The sequence below is a fragment of the Diorhabda sublineata genome, chromosome 7 (assembly GCF_026230105.1).
Source record: "Diorhabda sublineata isolate icDioSubl1.1 chromosome 7, icDioSubl1.1, whole genome shotgun sequence".
In the NCBI taxonomy this organism is placed as follows: domain Eukaryota; kingdom Metazoa; phylum Arthropoda; class Insecta; order Coleoptera; family Chrysomelidae; genus Diorhabda; species Diorhabda sublineata.
The window spans coordinates 29,283,865-29,301,263 of NC_079480.1; the positions used below are offsets into that span (position 1 = coordinate 29,283,865).

The following is a 17,399-nucleotide window of genomic DNA, read 5'->3' on the forward strand; positions in this document are numbered from 1 at the left end:
AAATAGAGAGCTTAATTGGTCTGTTATCCCGGTCCATACTCTTCACGAAGAAAAGAGAGTGGCGAAAATTTTTGGAGTATGAGCGTAAGGACTTGCGCAAATAGAATAAATCCAGAGTGTGAATGTTTCGCACTTCTGTCGCCTTCGCTCACTAAGACTCGTGTTGGGAGGTTCTTTAAGGTGCCTCGCGAATCTGGATTGGGCATTATACTAAAACCTTACAAATGGAAAAAATAAGACAAGTTTTGCAGGGAGTATTTTTTTATTTTCAAGCAATATGTACTTTTATAAGACAGATTTAGAACCAAACCGATAAAAGAATTTTGGATTTAATTATAAACTTTCGTTATCATAATCATATTACACTGCTAAAATATAACAAGTAATAAATGAAACTCCCCGCGTTTTTATTTTCAGGTATTTTTATAACAAAATAATTTTTGTTGCGTGTATGCAAAAATTGTTACCCGCATGTAAAAAATAAATAATGATCATGAAAAATGATTTTTGCAGACACATAACAACTCATGATGATATAAATACGTTATTCCCCCCAGATTTAAAAAAAAAACATATGATTCATTGAGATTGCATATAAAAAATTGGATCTGACACAATTTTATAAAAATGTCGAATTTAGAACATCCTCGCCAATATCACAAAACAAAATTATATTAAATATGTCTCTGGAATCTCGAATAAAAATGAAATATTAAACCTGTCGTAAATTAAGACATATTTAATAATTGATCTTTTAAAAATCGTTTCCAGTAAGAACCAGTCGAAAGATCAACAACTGGTACAAATAAAAAATCTCCTAAGTAAAATTTTGAGCGTACACTTATCACAAAATTACCGATAACCATTTTTTCACATCACTTTTGTCACTTATCAGAGTCAATTTTCTCCTCGCACAAAAGTAGCATATCTAGTCCATAACAATAAATATTCTTCTAGAGATATCTCATTATCCACCAAAACGCTTATTGTAAAATGGTACCACCGAGAAACGGAGATTTTGATGGACGCAACTCTCCCGGTAGTACAATCAACAATATGTTTGAATGAATTTTTCTCAACAAGTCGAAATGGAGAGTTTGAAACCACGTGGGTAACAGAAAGTGTTTCAAAAAGAAGGTTGGAGAGCGTTAAAAACAACTCGATTGTATACTAAAGATAATTATTACATAAAGTGTGTTACTATATAAATATTCATTGTCATGATAAAATCAAATGAAAATTTGATACACTTATACAAGTTCAATGAACTTAAGCTCTTCATTTAATATAGTTCAGAAGTATAATCTGGTAAGTTCAGAAAATTCCTTTTTATATAAATCATTCGCTTCAAAAATGTAGTTTTATTTTTTCAACATTTGGAGAGAACTTTAGTCACTACAGCACAAGAATCAAAGGAATTTTCCTATTTAAATTTTATATTACCAATACCTTGACGACCCCCATCTTTTCCATATTTTTAATTATAAATTTTCATTTTAAGAAGTTAATTAAAAAAAATTGCAGTATTCAAAAGATATAAAAAAAACATTAGTTTAAATTAGACAAATCAAAATACTCCACTTACAGATCTTTTAAACTGATTCCACTGAAATACTAGATACTATTATAAAGAACATAGTGAATTATTTTGAGCAAAGACAAAAGAGCAAAAAAACATGGAAGAGGCGGATCCAGACAAAGTACTAGTGTTCCAATATACACTATTAACAAAAAATTTATGTACATAAATTCTGTCCATATAATTTTTTTGTGTACCTGATAGCTAATCGAGGGCTCTCGGTCCTATCCAGAAAAGAAATTATAGATAAAGGCTTGGGATTAAAAATTTGGATTCAATTGTTTCATAAACAACTTGACATTTCAAACTCCTGTGTTTCAACAGCTTTTCAGAGATAAATTGGAAAATCCTTGGATTCAGAATTATATGCTAATTTTCGGCAAAGCAAACTACAAGCAAAAGTTGAACACATTGAATCTATTTTCGGGCACCAAAATTAAAGAATTAAATTAGTGATGGTCATACATTATACAATTTTATAAATTTCGAGAAACCACTAAAATTTTGACAGTTTAACCTTAAACCAAATGAAACATTTATAAAACAAAAATAATTAAGAAAGTTGACAGTTCCTACTCCTACTCTTTGTGCCTATGAGATCGCATCTCTCCCGAGACGTCCACTAAATTTATATTGGGTTAGAGTTAAGTGAAAAATAAATCAATTATTATGTTTAAAATTAGCGACGTAAAAGTAAATGATCACTAATGAATATTGCAGGAAATGAGAAAAAATGTCACGTGATAAATGGAAAAGCTAGAGGGTTACCATTGATCGTTTCTCGTATCACATTTTAAACGATTCTTATACCAAGAAAACTACCAACATAACGTTCTGCTTGCCGTTATGGCAGATATTGTTTTCATGTTTTAATCAATTTTATGAAAAATACTCATTTTAAATTATAGTTATTTGAAAATAAATATATAATATAAAATAAATAATATACTTTTCAGCCATTTCTTAAGATCATTTAATGAAATGGGCACATTTTGATATGAATAATTATGACTGAAAAGAGCTGTGATTGGGACAACCAGTTAAATAATAAATATGACAGAAACCAGTAGCACTAATATGAGACTAACCTCATCGGTATTAAAAAAAGTACTCTAAAATCTATTTATAACAATGATGTGTTCAAATTTGTAGTTGTCTATTCACAGTGATCTATGTAAAAAGTATGCGATAAAATATAGTTTGATTAAGAACCCAATACAAAATAATTATAAAACGCATTAGCAAACTTCATATAGTAACACTTTTAGAAAAATTATAAATATCTTAATAGTAATTACGGAGCGTGAGATTGAAATATTTTGATAAACATCATTGATAAATGTAATCATTTTACTTGAAAAGATACCAACGAGTTGTTATAAAAATTGAAAATTTTTTATCACAGACAAGGTGTTACATGACACTATAAACTCTCCAACGCTTTCACAATCTATAACAAGCATCCTGAAAAAAATTCACCTGCGTTATGTCCGAATAAATTCCATACTGTATTAAATGCAAATGAGCAGAACTTATATATAAAACTATACAAGTAAACAATATTTTCTTACAAGTACAACTGACACAATCATGAATATTTCTTACACTTAATAGTATACTATTGATAATTTTGGAGTACAATTCACGGTAGTTCAATTACACTGGTAAGATTTTTGTTACTGAAAAATATTTTGCAAACTGATTAGGTTTAGATAAAAAGTACAGGAAATCATGTTATTTCAACCACATGAAAGTAAACCTGGAGCTGAAAATTATTTCTACGAAATATACAAAAAAGTACATAACAAGATTTTGTTAAGTGAAAGTAAAAAAAAAATATTTCAAGCACATCCAAAGACATTCAACTGCATAAAACTTTGATAAACACTATGCCTGATTGTTAAGTGAATATTTGTACATTAAATATCACAATTTATCATTAGTCAGTCATAATTCAGATATACACATTCAAGTGGTTTAGTTCAAATGCATAATAAAATTTATGATGTTTTACTTGTTTATTAGAATGTTTTGAAACAAATATTTTGAAAATCTACCATTTCGATGGACAAATGTACCATAAAACTGATTACCATTTAATTGACAATATATATACCGATCACTATTTAATCTTTTTAATTTAGTAGTTCAAATAATATCATACTTTTCTTTATGAAAATTTTAACCCTTCAGTTAATATCAACTGATGATAAAATTTTAATAATTCTGAAATGAATTATTACTGTATATAGTTGAAAAATTTAAAAAATGTGTGTAATTTAAATTTTGTTTTTATACATTCCTTTGAATGTGTTTAAGAATATAAACATTTTGCCTTTGACTGCAACTTTCATAACCTACAGAAGTTCTGGTCATTTGCATCAATAAATATCACACAATCTCACAATATTACTCCTGCATTAAGATTGTATTCCCATAAATTTGCACTTTGTATAAAAAATTTAAACAAAAAAATATTTTCTTTGATAATGGAAAATTAAAAAAGTACTTTTTCAGTTCCGTATTTTCCTTTTTAAATATTTACATGATTTAAGTTTTTTGTTTTTTTTATAATGAAGTCACACTGTTATTTGTACACAATTATTTACTTGGTATTTTCAATTTCTTCATCATCTACTTTGGGAACATACAATTTCGGATCGATGACTTTCGGTATCGGCTTGATTTCTGTACCGAGTTCCTGTTCGATACGATGTAGTGAGTATCTGTCATCATAGGTGATTAAGTTGATTGCTATACCCAAATGACCAAATCTACCTGATCTTCCTATGCGATGTAGGTATGTTTCTGCCATCTTCGGAAAATCAAAATTGATCACAACGTTTACTGCTTGTACATCAATACCTATAATAACGAAAACCATAATTAATAATAGAAGTAATTTGAAAAGTATTGACAAATATAAACACTATGTTCAACAGTATTTGATAATGAAATAATGTATCACTTTTATTGTAAACATGATTTGAATACCTTTATATTGATATAAAAAATCATAAGTGTTGTGTCAATAACACATATTAGTCTCAATTAACAAGATAAGTCCTAACAATACCTTGTATGTGTTCAAGTCTTTTAGAAATTACTTTACAAATACTTGAGGCAGCAAAAAAATGACCCCCAGCCACATAAAACTCATTTATCATATGAATCCCAGAAAGTGGCGTTCTAATGTGTACTAGAACACACATCCTAGCCCAGAAAGACCAAAAGTCTACACTTTATAAATATGCCTTCATCAATGCCTGTAAACCTACTAAATTCAGGCAGAAATATCTTCTAATAAAACATTTCTCCATTGTGGGCGCGAACCCTAAGGTGGCATTTAAATGATTAGAAAGGCGCACCACAGTTTGAAAACAAAATCATATTTATGAAAAAAATCTTATTGAAATCCAATTTGCAATTATAAACATTCCAAAGATTAATTATTGACTAAAGCGATTTTGTTTTGTGGTACGAACAAATTTGTCCTCATTTTCTACTCGAAGTTAATTTTTAAATCTAGATTTTACTTTCACAATTTTATTTACTGTCAGCACTTTATGTAAGTTTGATTTTGATAAATGTGGCCTCTAACAATGAAAATGTTCCCCTCTATATCCTATACCAAAGTATGACCACTATACGAGGCGTAATACACTTAAAGCATATTAATTAAGTCCCTCTGCCAAATCCCAAAATAGTGGAAAAAAATTGGAATGTATATTTTTCCCAACAATTTAATGAAACAAAAGTATCGCCTAATAGTAAACAATACTTACCTCTGGTAAATAGATCTGAGCAGACTAGATTTCGACACAAACCATTCCTAAAATCGTGGAATACTCTGTTTCTGTGGGCTTGCGCCATTTTTGCGTGAATATAGTAACAAGAGTAACCCAGTTCTGTGATTTTCTTAGCCAATAATTCAACCCTTTGGGTCGAATTACAGAAAATAATACTTTGATTTATTTGTAACTGAAATAGGAAAACAACATCTAAAGTTATTGGAACATATTTAGTGTGAATAAAAAAATTATGCACTAATTATTAGTAAACAAATATTACCTTTGAAAATAGAGTATTTAAACAATGTACTTTCTGCCTTTCTTGGACAAATGCATAATACTGCGTAACTCCTTTCAAAGTGAGTTCTTCCATTAGATTAATTTCGTACGGATCACGTAAATGTTTTCTCATGAACTGTTCAACAGTCAATGGAAATGTTGCTGAGAACAACAATATTTGCCTTTCTTGAGGTAAGTTTTTAATCACAGTATCAAGCATGCCCTAAAAAAATTATATTATGAAAAACAATTGCCAAACTTTGATAACGAGTTGGTATAGATACATCCAAAACATAATAAGATGGCAATTTATTGATAGATATTATGAAATACCTAATTCACAAAATTATACACTACCCGCAAAAATAATGCATTCATTTGGCTAAATCTTTTAATTAAAGAAAGATTTCTTTTGTTTGCTTAATTTTCTTACTATCTAATTTATCTCATTAAATACAAGTTATTTTTCAAAGATTAATCAAACTCTTCAATATGGTCTTAATCTTATCCTAGAAGAGTGTACTGCATCTATTGCATTGATTGGAGAAAGATTGGGAAGACAATCAGTGATAAAATGTAAAAGATTTCATCCAATTAAAGTGATCGACTTATATAAAGGAATGCAAATGAAACGTTTATACAATACTGCATACAACTAACGTATATGTATGGTAGCAGATCAGCAATAGCATTGTATGACGGGTCACACAGATCTAGTGATCATTAAAAGAGGTAATCTTAATGTACATTGTTGACATATTGGAACCACAAATAGTACCTCTAGATTTCTTCGTGGTAGAAAATTTTCTAATCATACTTGACAATGCTCAACCACTAAGAATCATTATTACCATATTATAGACATTGCAATTCAACTAATTCCTGACCACAATAAAAGACCACTTTAGGATTTAACTGATAGTATATTACAAGTTTTATCAAATCCACCTCTTAATTTACATGAGCTACCTCGACTCATTAAAATATGGAATGCTCAAAATCAAATCAGAAAGGAGATACAAATTATGCTCAGAAGGTGTCAAACTACGAGGCGTATTTTTTAAGTAAATACCGTAAATACATAATGATGCATGAGGACCTCATTGCTTTACCACAGCTGCTGAAACACTGAAAGGTGCCTTTTGTTCCACTGGGAGCTATATGAAGATAATGAAGAACCAAAATAATTAATTTGTAGCCAGAGAATTCACAAAAATGCAATAATAATATCAAATCCTGGAGATTAGAGATTGGAATAAAACAACAAATTAAACTTTAGAAGAAAAATGATAACCACAGCATAACACTATTATAATGTATTATGATTTTGATAATTTTTATAATTGTAACAAACTGGCAAAAAAATAAGAAAAGTAAGTGAAGCACCCTAATAACAAAAAGCATCACCCTTTACATTAAAAATGGATTAAAACCTATAAATAAGAGACTGGATACAATTGATTAAATAATTTTGTTCTGAAGAAAACAATCTCCATTTAATTAAACCTCACATTATGAAAACAGCAGAAAATGCTCCTCATAAAACTGGAAGAAGAAACACAATGATACAATATAATTGCCACTATATTTAAACAAGTTAAAATGACTCACTATAATTAACAATTATTAGTTTCCTTATATTGTATGTGACAGTTTCAATGTTAAACTACTATGTTTAACATTATAATATAAAACAAGTCAAGTTAATTGTGTTGCATATATGTCCCCCGCACCTGACACTAAATCTCAAGTCCAGTCTACTAATATGCCAAATTTACAAAAATTTTTTATCAATTATCAATCACTTTTCTTTTAATTAATTTAAAAAATAGGTATATACCTTAAAATCCTGAGAAAGCAATTTGTCGGCTTCATCTAGTACGAGAATCTTACATTGATCCATTACTGCAACTCCTTTTTCCATCAGATCTAATATACGACCCGGGGTAGCTATTATAACTTGGACTTTTTGGTATATGCGCATTATATCATCTCTCAAATTTGTACCTCCTGTTGTCACCATAACACGAACCTAAATTTAAAATATGTAGATACTTAAAAATAACTGATGATTCAGCTAATCCTACATTAGAAATTCTATCCAATGTAATGCTCAGATTGATAAACCAATTATTTAAATTCAGTTAATGGTATGTTCTCTAGATCTTAGGTCTCTATGGCTGGAACATTGTTTTTTATTGTACTTTTCTCTTTTGTAGAGAAAATTATTGCACATTGATAGATTAGATGGATATAGACAGATAACAATAACACATAGATAAATATCTGTTCATTCACAAAAACTTTTTGACTCTTGTCTTGAGATAGTGCAATAATCCTTGGGATCATAGGAAGTTAAAGATTGGTTATAGAGCTCATTTTCAATATTTGGCTTCTAAACTCCTCGACAAATTGACACACCACTCATATTTTTCTCGATATTTTTTATTTATTGATAATGTACTGTACGGCAAGTAGGCCATGGACCTTATTTGGCAGTGACAGCGATTATTTTGGTCAACTTCAGTATCACTTAATCTTGTTTTGATAGTAATTCGTTTTTACCTGGTTTTAGACTTAAGCTCATCTTTCGCCATTTGTAATATGATAACGCTGAGCAATCTAGTAGTTTTATATTTCCAAACTCTATTGTGATATATTTTATATAATTGCAATTCAAAGTTCAATTTACTAGAATGAATTGCTATTTTATAACTAAAAAACACTTTTTTTCTCAATGATTGTATCAATTTTAATAAATAGAATTTACTTAAAAAAAAGGTAAATTCCCTTATAACAATTATCATTATTATTAATTTTTTCAAACCTTTTACTCTGGCTTATTTTCTATTGAACTTGGTTCAAGTTGAAATATTGGCTCCAAAATTTGAAATTATTCTATTTCTTTTAGTTCTTTGTCAAGTTATTCCTATGTAATTTGTTTACAACTTTTAAAACAACTTTGTGATGATTTTGTCATGATTGTAAAAACTAGCTTTTCCTGTTTCAATAAGCATATGACAACAAGATAAGGAAAGAGTACATATAGAAATGACTGATTTATTATTTTAAGAACGTTATGAAACTGAACAGTAACGACAGTTTCCCTTCAATATCATGTACAAGTTAGAAATTTCAACATAAGTGTGAGATTATCTACTCATACTTGACTTACGACCCAAAGGATCTATTATGTCCCCCTTTCTTGCTGTAATACTGGATAAGCCAGTGTTTATAGGGGATCCGATAATCCTACTCTTTTTAAAAAATTCTAGAATGTGGGATATATGTAATTGCCAGAGATCTTCCTCTTCTATTTCAAGCGCTCCCAAGTGGAGTGCTGTGTAGTTTCACAACTCGAGAGAAATGTGGATAGAGGTTTCGTCCTCTGTGCAACACAATCTGCCCTCCGCATTATCTGCTAGGTCTACCGTCTTCAGGTGTTAGAGCTCTAATGGCTGCTTGACTATCGGACAGGGTGATGATCTCCTGTTTGCAATAATTTCTCTCTAGATTGAGCTGAACATATACAAAAAGATAGAAATTTTCTAGTTCTGTTTCTAATATAATTGTATATTGATGTACAATTGATTAGTTTTGATTTTAAAAATAAATTAACCTTTAATATTTTCTACTTGTAGAATGAAAATATCAATAGGGCAATATGTTGGCAGAAATTAATAATACAAAAATACATACTTCTAAGTATTTGGCCAGTTCGATGCATATTTGTGAAGTCTGTAGAGCTAATTCCCTTGTGGGCACTATAATAAGCGCCTGAATGCAGTCTTTTTTCGGATCAATTTGTTCCAGCACAGGGATACAGTATGCACCAGTCTTACCTAAGTACAAAATTTGATTAATACACATAAAATAATTTATTACCTATTTAAAATGTTTCATAATGTATCATATTTGATAACAACTCTAAACAAAAAAACCTAAATAAACCAAATCGAATTGGATGAATTCAACAAATAAACAATTTTTAAGAATAATATGTTAAATTAACTATATCATTCACATTTCAAAGAGTTAAATCAAATAATTATTCAATATTTATAATTAAAAAACTATTGAAAAATTATCTGACAAAAAGAAAGAAATGCCTCATCTGCCTCAAACAACAGTGTATTTGAGAAACACTAATGACAAAAGATGAGGAATAAGAGCAACAACTTGTATCCAATACCCACCAAAGCCTGAGGGTATTCAACAACTATTGGTATCAAATGCCTTATTACTGTCAATAGAGCTGTGCCTATTTGATTGAAAACTATCTTTTTGCCCTAATTACTTTGTGACAAAGTGCAACATGGTCAAAAATGTAAACTATGGTGAAGGAAGTATTAGTACAAGTTAGTTAATTCAAGGGCATTTTACAGTTACACACGTAACCAAATTACCATCAGGAAGTGGAATTTGCAAATCTAACTTGGTGTGTAACCCCAGAAAACAGATGAGATAATAAGTCTGCTTATTAGTATATATTATATTAGAAGTAGTTTGCCTTCACCTAGAAACCTAAATGTGTTTTCCTTAAAACTTAAGTAGTAATTGAGAGTTGAGGCGGAACAATATTAAAATCAATATTAAATAGTAATGTGCTTTTCAAGTTTCACAAACATTAAAATTGTCTTGAAGGAATTCCAAAAAATCCTTGTGTTACCACAGCATTAGTTTAAAAAATATGCATGATCTACCTTTCAAGTTGTGAGTGAATTACTGGACACATAGTTTATTTACACAGAGCAAAAATACATTTATCTTTAGAGTATTGCTCACATACTTGGAATTTGGCTCTAAAGCATACCCTGAAGAAGCTCGACTTAATATAGAAGAGAGCAGTTCGACTTAAAGGGAGATCCAGAGTTGACAAGAAACTTGGACAGCTTAGAGCATAGAAAAAAGGTTGCTGACCTAACTCTGTTTTTTAAACATTACCACAGCAGATGCTCTCCCGAGCTGTCCAACAAAATCCCACATAGATCAGTATTTGCAAGACCTACTCGACATGCAGCCATGCCTGTTTGCCTGCAAACGTCCATAACATTAATTTATCTTGAATCCTTTCTATGGAGAAGTGCAAGCCTGGGGAATCAGCTACCAATACAAATCTTTCCCAAACACTACGATCTACAGAAGTTAAAGATCAATATCTACAGGCATCTACATATGGCAGGCAACACTTGAACTACTCGAGTGTAATAAGGTTAACTCTTATGTGTTTCCTTTTTCCAAAAAAAGAGTAGCATTAGAGTTATGAAACTGGGAAAATTTTGATCATTATCACTCTTTTTAGAAAGATAGAAAATTGAACTAGTAATTCAGATTAACAAGTCTTTAAGAACTATATTTTGTCTGAAATACACAAAATTGATTATAATTTAAACGAAGTAATGTGTCTCATTAATTAGTGGAAAATGTGTGAATGATATAGAAATCTATTTACAGTACTAGCATTGACCATATTCCAATATAATAAACAATGGGTTAACATAGTTTTTTATAGAAAGTATAAATGAGGTAATACATAAAAGGCACATAAAAACATGGGACTACATATTAGCAGATAAACATCTAGAAAATATCAACAATTTATAGTTTTCTTTGTTTATATTTGAAAGTTCCTCTAAATCGCATGTAAATGACAATGGGCATGAATACAAATAAGAATGTTGTGAATATTTCATTGCGAATTGTATTTCATATATGTGGTGAAAATCTGAGATGGAAATTTGAAAGCAAACTTTGGAATACAACATTTATGAGAGAAAATTCTTGAGAAAATATTATATACACCACGAATTCCTAGTGAAAGAACTACAACAAATAGATTGGATCACGTTTTTTAATATTGTATGTGACAGTTTCAATGTTAAACTATTCTGTTTAACATTATAATATAACAAGTCAAGTTATTTGTGTTGCATATATGTCCCCCGCACCTGACATTCAATCTCAAGTTCAGTCTACTAATATGCCATATTTTCAATTGAAAAAACAAAGTTAGAAAGTATATAATGTTCAAAATGTTTTACACATACCTGTTCCATTTTTTGCTCTGGCGAGTACATCTTTTCCAGATAATGCTATCGGGATTGAAGCTTCCTGTATGGGAGACGGTTTTTCCCAACCCTTTTCAAAAATTCCCATAAGCATTTCTCTTTTCAAACAGAATTCTTCGAATTCGTTACCCCTTGTGTCAGTAACATCCTGGAAGTGTTGAAAATGGCATTAGCAATATTCGCTTCCACAAATATTTATTCAAATGATATGAACTAAATAATTTATATCAGTAATGGATTTATCATTTATTAGTATAAAATGAAGGGGAATCCACAAGCTCATCATTGTTAATAAAATGTCACCATAGAAGTTTTAAGTAGTTTAGGATTGGAGATTACGATACCAAACAAAAACCAGAAGTGAAAATTTTGTATATTTTGTTATTTTAACACTAACATGATTTTTTGGCGTTATGACGAGCACCCGCCTCACAGATATGGAAGTTTAGCTTCTTTTTTGTGAACTCAATCAATATTTTAAAGCATTTTTATTTACCCCATCTAACTTTTTTGTTAATTCTCACATAAAACAGTTGGTCACTCATACAGTTGGTAGCTCACTGTTGGTCTTAATATTGTTTTGTAGATATAGCTTCGCCTTTTTGAAGATTATTTTGGATCGTATTATCGCATTCAGTGCTCCCAACAGCTTACTTCCCCTCGTCATCCTCACTTCCAAATTTCCTCCCTCGTCACTTGATAACCACCCCAAGATACATAGCTTGAACTTGTTCTAAGCTCATTACCTTTTCTTTGTTCAGTTGTATTGACAAACTTCTCATTGATCTTTCCCTTTGTGGTGTTGTCATTATCATGAACTTCTACTTATCATCGTTTCTATGATGCAGGTTTCCTTAAGCTAGTTTTCTGATGTTGAAAGGATTACTACATCATCTGGGTATGCCAGTAGTTGTGTTGTCCCCGTTCTGTTCAAACAAATTTCATGTACTATCCATTCTAATAATATATTGAACAGCATAGTGAATAACGGATCTCCCTGTTTTAGTCCTGTGTTGGTCTGGTAACACTTTGATATTCTTTGGTTGCCTTTACTTTCGTTTTTGTATGTTCAAGTGTCTAATATGCCTAATATCACAAAGAAGTACTTGATAAAAGGACATGTTAAAACAAATATTCAGCATATGTAATTACTAACATTCAAAAATAAAATGAAGCCAAATTATCAGAAAGAAGTAATTAAAACAAAAAGGAACATAAGCAATTACTATCAGTCAATTATAAGCAATCCTGTGACAAACAGAGAACATCATGTAACGGTTAAAAGTAGAGTTAGACTCAGGCACATACAAAACCCTACTTCTTTACTCGTCCCCTAGGGAGAGGCGTAGCAAATCTGTAAGCTATATCTGTCTGATAAACGGATGTTCCATTTGAAGGGTTAAATTTTATGTGATTAATATTTTTGATATCTTAGTTAGTTGTGAAATATTTCAAAAAATTCGACATATAGACACACACACACATTCTATACATTCATTTATTCCAAAAACCACATTCTAATTACTTATTTTGTTACCAAGGCACATCATTTCTTTATGATATATACAAATATAAAAAAAATTTGTAAACTATACAAGGATTCAAGAAAAAAGTTTCATTTTTACTTTTCTTATGTAAATAATAAGTTTTTAAATTCAAAATATGGATCTTTTTATAATAAAAAAAATATGTATATTCTGAATAAGATTATGAAGCTAAAAAATTAGAACAGTAACATAATACAATATTTGTTATGTAAGTAGTTGTTTATTTTTTGGTCATAAATGATAATAAATGTGCCACAACCCATGCCTTATCTATATAGTTCTGATTTATAATGAACTGCTAAATATGCAATTTATGTTATCTGTACACTTGAGATACAAGGTTAGTTTAATGTGAAATAGAATCGATAAGAACAAATCACTCATTGTAATACTCAACCAACAAGCACCATTTTATTAACCACCAAATTTTCCTTGATTTTAGCATGGATCTAAGAGTCCATAGATACCCCTATATTTGCAAATATTGCTTGTTTGATACATCATCCATCCATCTAACAAGAATTTCTCTTATAGATTTCTTTAACTTATTACTTGGCATATGGAAGCAAAATTACTAATGTACATTTTGGTTGAATTTTGGGTACGTTTAGCATGTTAGCAGTCAATCATCACTACCTACCATCTCCCCATGAAATATTTCTTAGCGACGTTATATCAAAACTAAAGGGTGCAATTTTATCTACTAGAAATGGTTAGACCAATATACTGTGAAAATATTCCCAAAACCCAAAATATGATTCAAAAATCCAACTGATGTGTTGCTAAAAACTCCAGCTATTCTATTCTCACAATGGTAGATTTTAAAATAGGGTTTAGAGAATTTGACTGATCTCTACTGCTCTCCACAACCTCATAAGTTCTTTTAAGGTCATTTTGGAAAGTTAATACCAGCTTATAAAAATGTAGATACAATCATATCTATTGAATTTATTTCCTTCAGCTTATATTATTCTGTGATCATTTTTATTAAAGACATTTGGAGAAACATGAAAGTGCAAACAAAATGAGCCTTCCATTAAAATAAAAATTAAAATAAAAAAGTTTTATCTTAGTAGATTTCATCAAAACCTACAACTTTCATAGAATATGTAATGTGAAATTTTCGAAATATTAGGTGTTCTGGGACTTTTTTCGCAACTTTCAAGTCTTTCTTTCATTGGTCGATAAAATCACTTACAGCATGAAGTCTACAATACATTCTACCATTATAAGTTAGTAATGTGTAAATATATCTAGGTGATAATTAAATATATACAATATAAGCAAATGTTTGCAATAGATGATAACAATAAAATCATAATTGGTACACAAATAGATGGTTATTCCAGGAAAATTGTTAGTTTAAATAAACCTAGATAGTTAACCTCTGCCTCAATGTTGTCAACATGTGTTTATTATTATATATATATATATATATATATATATATATATATATATATATATATATGTATATATATATATATGTATATATATATATACATATATATATATATGTATATATATATATATATATATATATATATATATATATATATATATAAATTTAGGTTCAAAGCGTCCTATAACGTTGTCTGATGCCTAATTTCTAATCTTTCCTATCTCCGCAGTTTTTACTGTTCAGATTTTTGATATTCATTATTTTTTTCCTACCCCAGCCTCTGTACATGCCCATACCAAATCAACTACTTTCCTTCAATACATTCTATAATTGTTTCTTTCAGGTTAATTTGTTCATCTTAGGGCGTTTTCTGTTATTCTCCACTTTTCTGATCCATATACCAACATACTCCTAATCATTGCATTGTAGATCCTCAATTTTCAATGTTTTCCCAATTCATTATTCCATTTAGTGATTTAGTTATTGTTCTGTTCCTTCTTCATTCTATTTCTGTATCATCTCTCCCATCTTTGTCAAAAAAAAAACTCCTAGATATTTATAGTTCTCACATCTCATTATAATTTCGTTTTGTGTGCATGTCATTTCTGTCATTTGCACATATTATCTGATCATCTGCAAATTGGAGAGTGTATAAACAGGTGTTACTGTCACACATATTCATTGGGAAATTTAATTCTTGAAAGTTGCTGATTTCTGGATTTGTTACAAAGAAGCAAATTTGTAAAACTCAGCTTTATAAAAAAAAATGTGGTAGTATCAGAATACCAAAAAGGAACCACATGAAGAGAAGTGGCAATTATCACAAAACAGAGTCATCCTTCAATATAATCAAAATAACTACTTGTGAGAAAAAAATTCTTGAAATGGAAGCTAGTTTTATGGATAAGAAAGTGGACAATTAACACTTTTACTGCCATGACTATAGTAAGTCGTAGTTAACTGAAAACTGAGGACTTTTAAATTCTAAAAAACACTATATGCTGATCAGCATGGTAGGACCAAGTGCAATCAACTTGTTCAATCTCTTCAACAGAACAGCATATTCATGCACACAATTCACTTAAAAAATTTGACGATAAGCCACATTTCAGTTTTGGTTCACAAATTTTCTTATTACAAAAGTATTTTGTTTGAATGAACATAAAGTTGTGAGAAACCATAAGAAGCTGGCAGTTATGACAAAACAAATAGATAAAAAGATTAGATTAAACAATTCTGAAAATGGATGGAGCTAGTCATATGCATAAGATGGTCAAATGAAAAAGAAATTTTTGAAAAAAAGCGGCAGACAGTTATCTCAAAATAGAATCATGTTCGATATGAAAGAGACCTACTTTAGAGAAAACAATACTTGAAATGGTGTTGTATGGATAAGAAATTGGAAAATTGAGAAAAAAGATTTTTATTACACAAAAATTCAGAAATATTTGCAATTTTATTTGGGGATAATTAAAATAAGATATGCAGTAATACCTATTTATGGACTTTACAATACAGCATTAAGTTGTCAATTTTGTATTTATATTTTCTAATTGCAAATTTACATATTACTAACTTTCTAATGTTAATTTCTAGTTGATCATCAAATTTTGTTAAGATATCTAAAAATTCCTCCACAAGATCAAAGCTAGTTCAATATATGAAAATATGTACAAGATATTTCTATATAGATTAGTTGAAGATAACTTACGCTAGTCTGTATTCTTCTGTCTTTTGGTGGAATTTTCAGCTTCGATTTCCATCCCAAGTCATCCAGTTTATTGTCATAATCTCTAAAAATACAAGAGCCTTTAAGTATCTGATAATTTCAATTGAAACATTAAATCAATAGTCATTGAACAAGTTTTTATGGTAACTCTAAAAACTAGATCTTATAAAAACGAAGTTTTTATCTAGATTTAACTTCTATAGTTAAAATTATGTTAATCACTCCATGGTAAATTTTTTTTGGCATCAAAATAGCAAAAACAGATACTTAAATAATGTATAAAAATAGTGTCGAAAAATTATCTAAGTATCAAATACGATAAGTTGAACATCAATTTAGAAATAAAAAAAATACTTACACTGCGTTGGGTAGTCCCATGACGTGATTATTTGATTTCAAAGTATCGGTCATATTTACTGAATGTCGAATTTAATGAAAACCGAGTTTATAAAACCCAAAATTACACTACAATGTGTAGGATAAGCCTTCTACTAGTCGTTTAACTCTTATTTGCAGATCAACTTGAATATCTAAAAAATATGATTAATTTTAAGTTTGTTTATTAGATGAAGTGAAAAAATATCAAATAAAATTAGTACAACATACAAATAAATACACAGTTATTTAAATTTTAAATCATCAAATAGACAATTATGAAAATGGAGTATTTAAAACCACTTAACGATGTTTGAAATAAATTTAGATAAAAATGTTTGAAATACAACAAAATGGCTACTCATATGTCGACCTACTCTTTTGTTGGAAAATCGTTTGCACTTATCACTTTTATATAAAAATTACCTGGATCTCACAGGAGAACGGTCAATAGTCTTTTGAAATATTGGTGCATTTCTCATCCAGAATTTTATACAATTTTTAACTATCTATAAATAACGCGAACCTCTGATACGAACGCTTATTATCTTCGCTAAAGTAAAGTGAAGGGAAAGGGCAAAAAAAAGAAAGTGAAGAATTTCAATTGTACCAACAATAATTTAGGAAGGTGT

General features: G+C 29.5%; 1 protein-coding gene across 1 annotated transcript; it reads right to left on the reverse strand.

The window, feature by feature from the left end:
* Window positions 1-243: 243 nt before the first annotated feature.
* LOC130446965 (ATP-dependent RNA helicase me31b-like) lies at window positions 244-17,359 on the reverse strand. Its single transcript, XM_056783530.1, has 9 exons — window positions 17,194-17,359; window positions 16,751-16,922; window positions 16,375-16,456; window positions 11,697-11,865; window positions 9,349-9,491; window positions 7,490-7,681; window positions 5,651-5,872; window positions 5,365-5,560; window positions 244-4,444 (listed from the first exon to the last, which is right to left on the reverse strand). Exons 2-9 carry the CDS (start codon window positions 16,801-16,803, stop codon window positions 4,185-4,187), a joined length of 1,317 nt encoding a protein of 438 aa, XP_056639508.1. The 5' UTR covers window positions 16,804-16,922; window positions 17,194-17,359; the 3' UTR covers window positions 244-4,184.
* Between the last annotated feature and the right edge of the window lie 40 nt (window positions 17,360-17,399).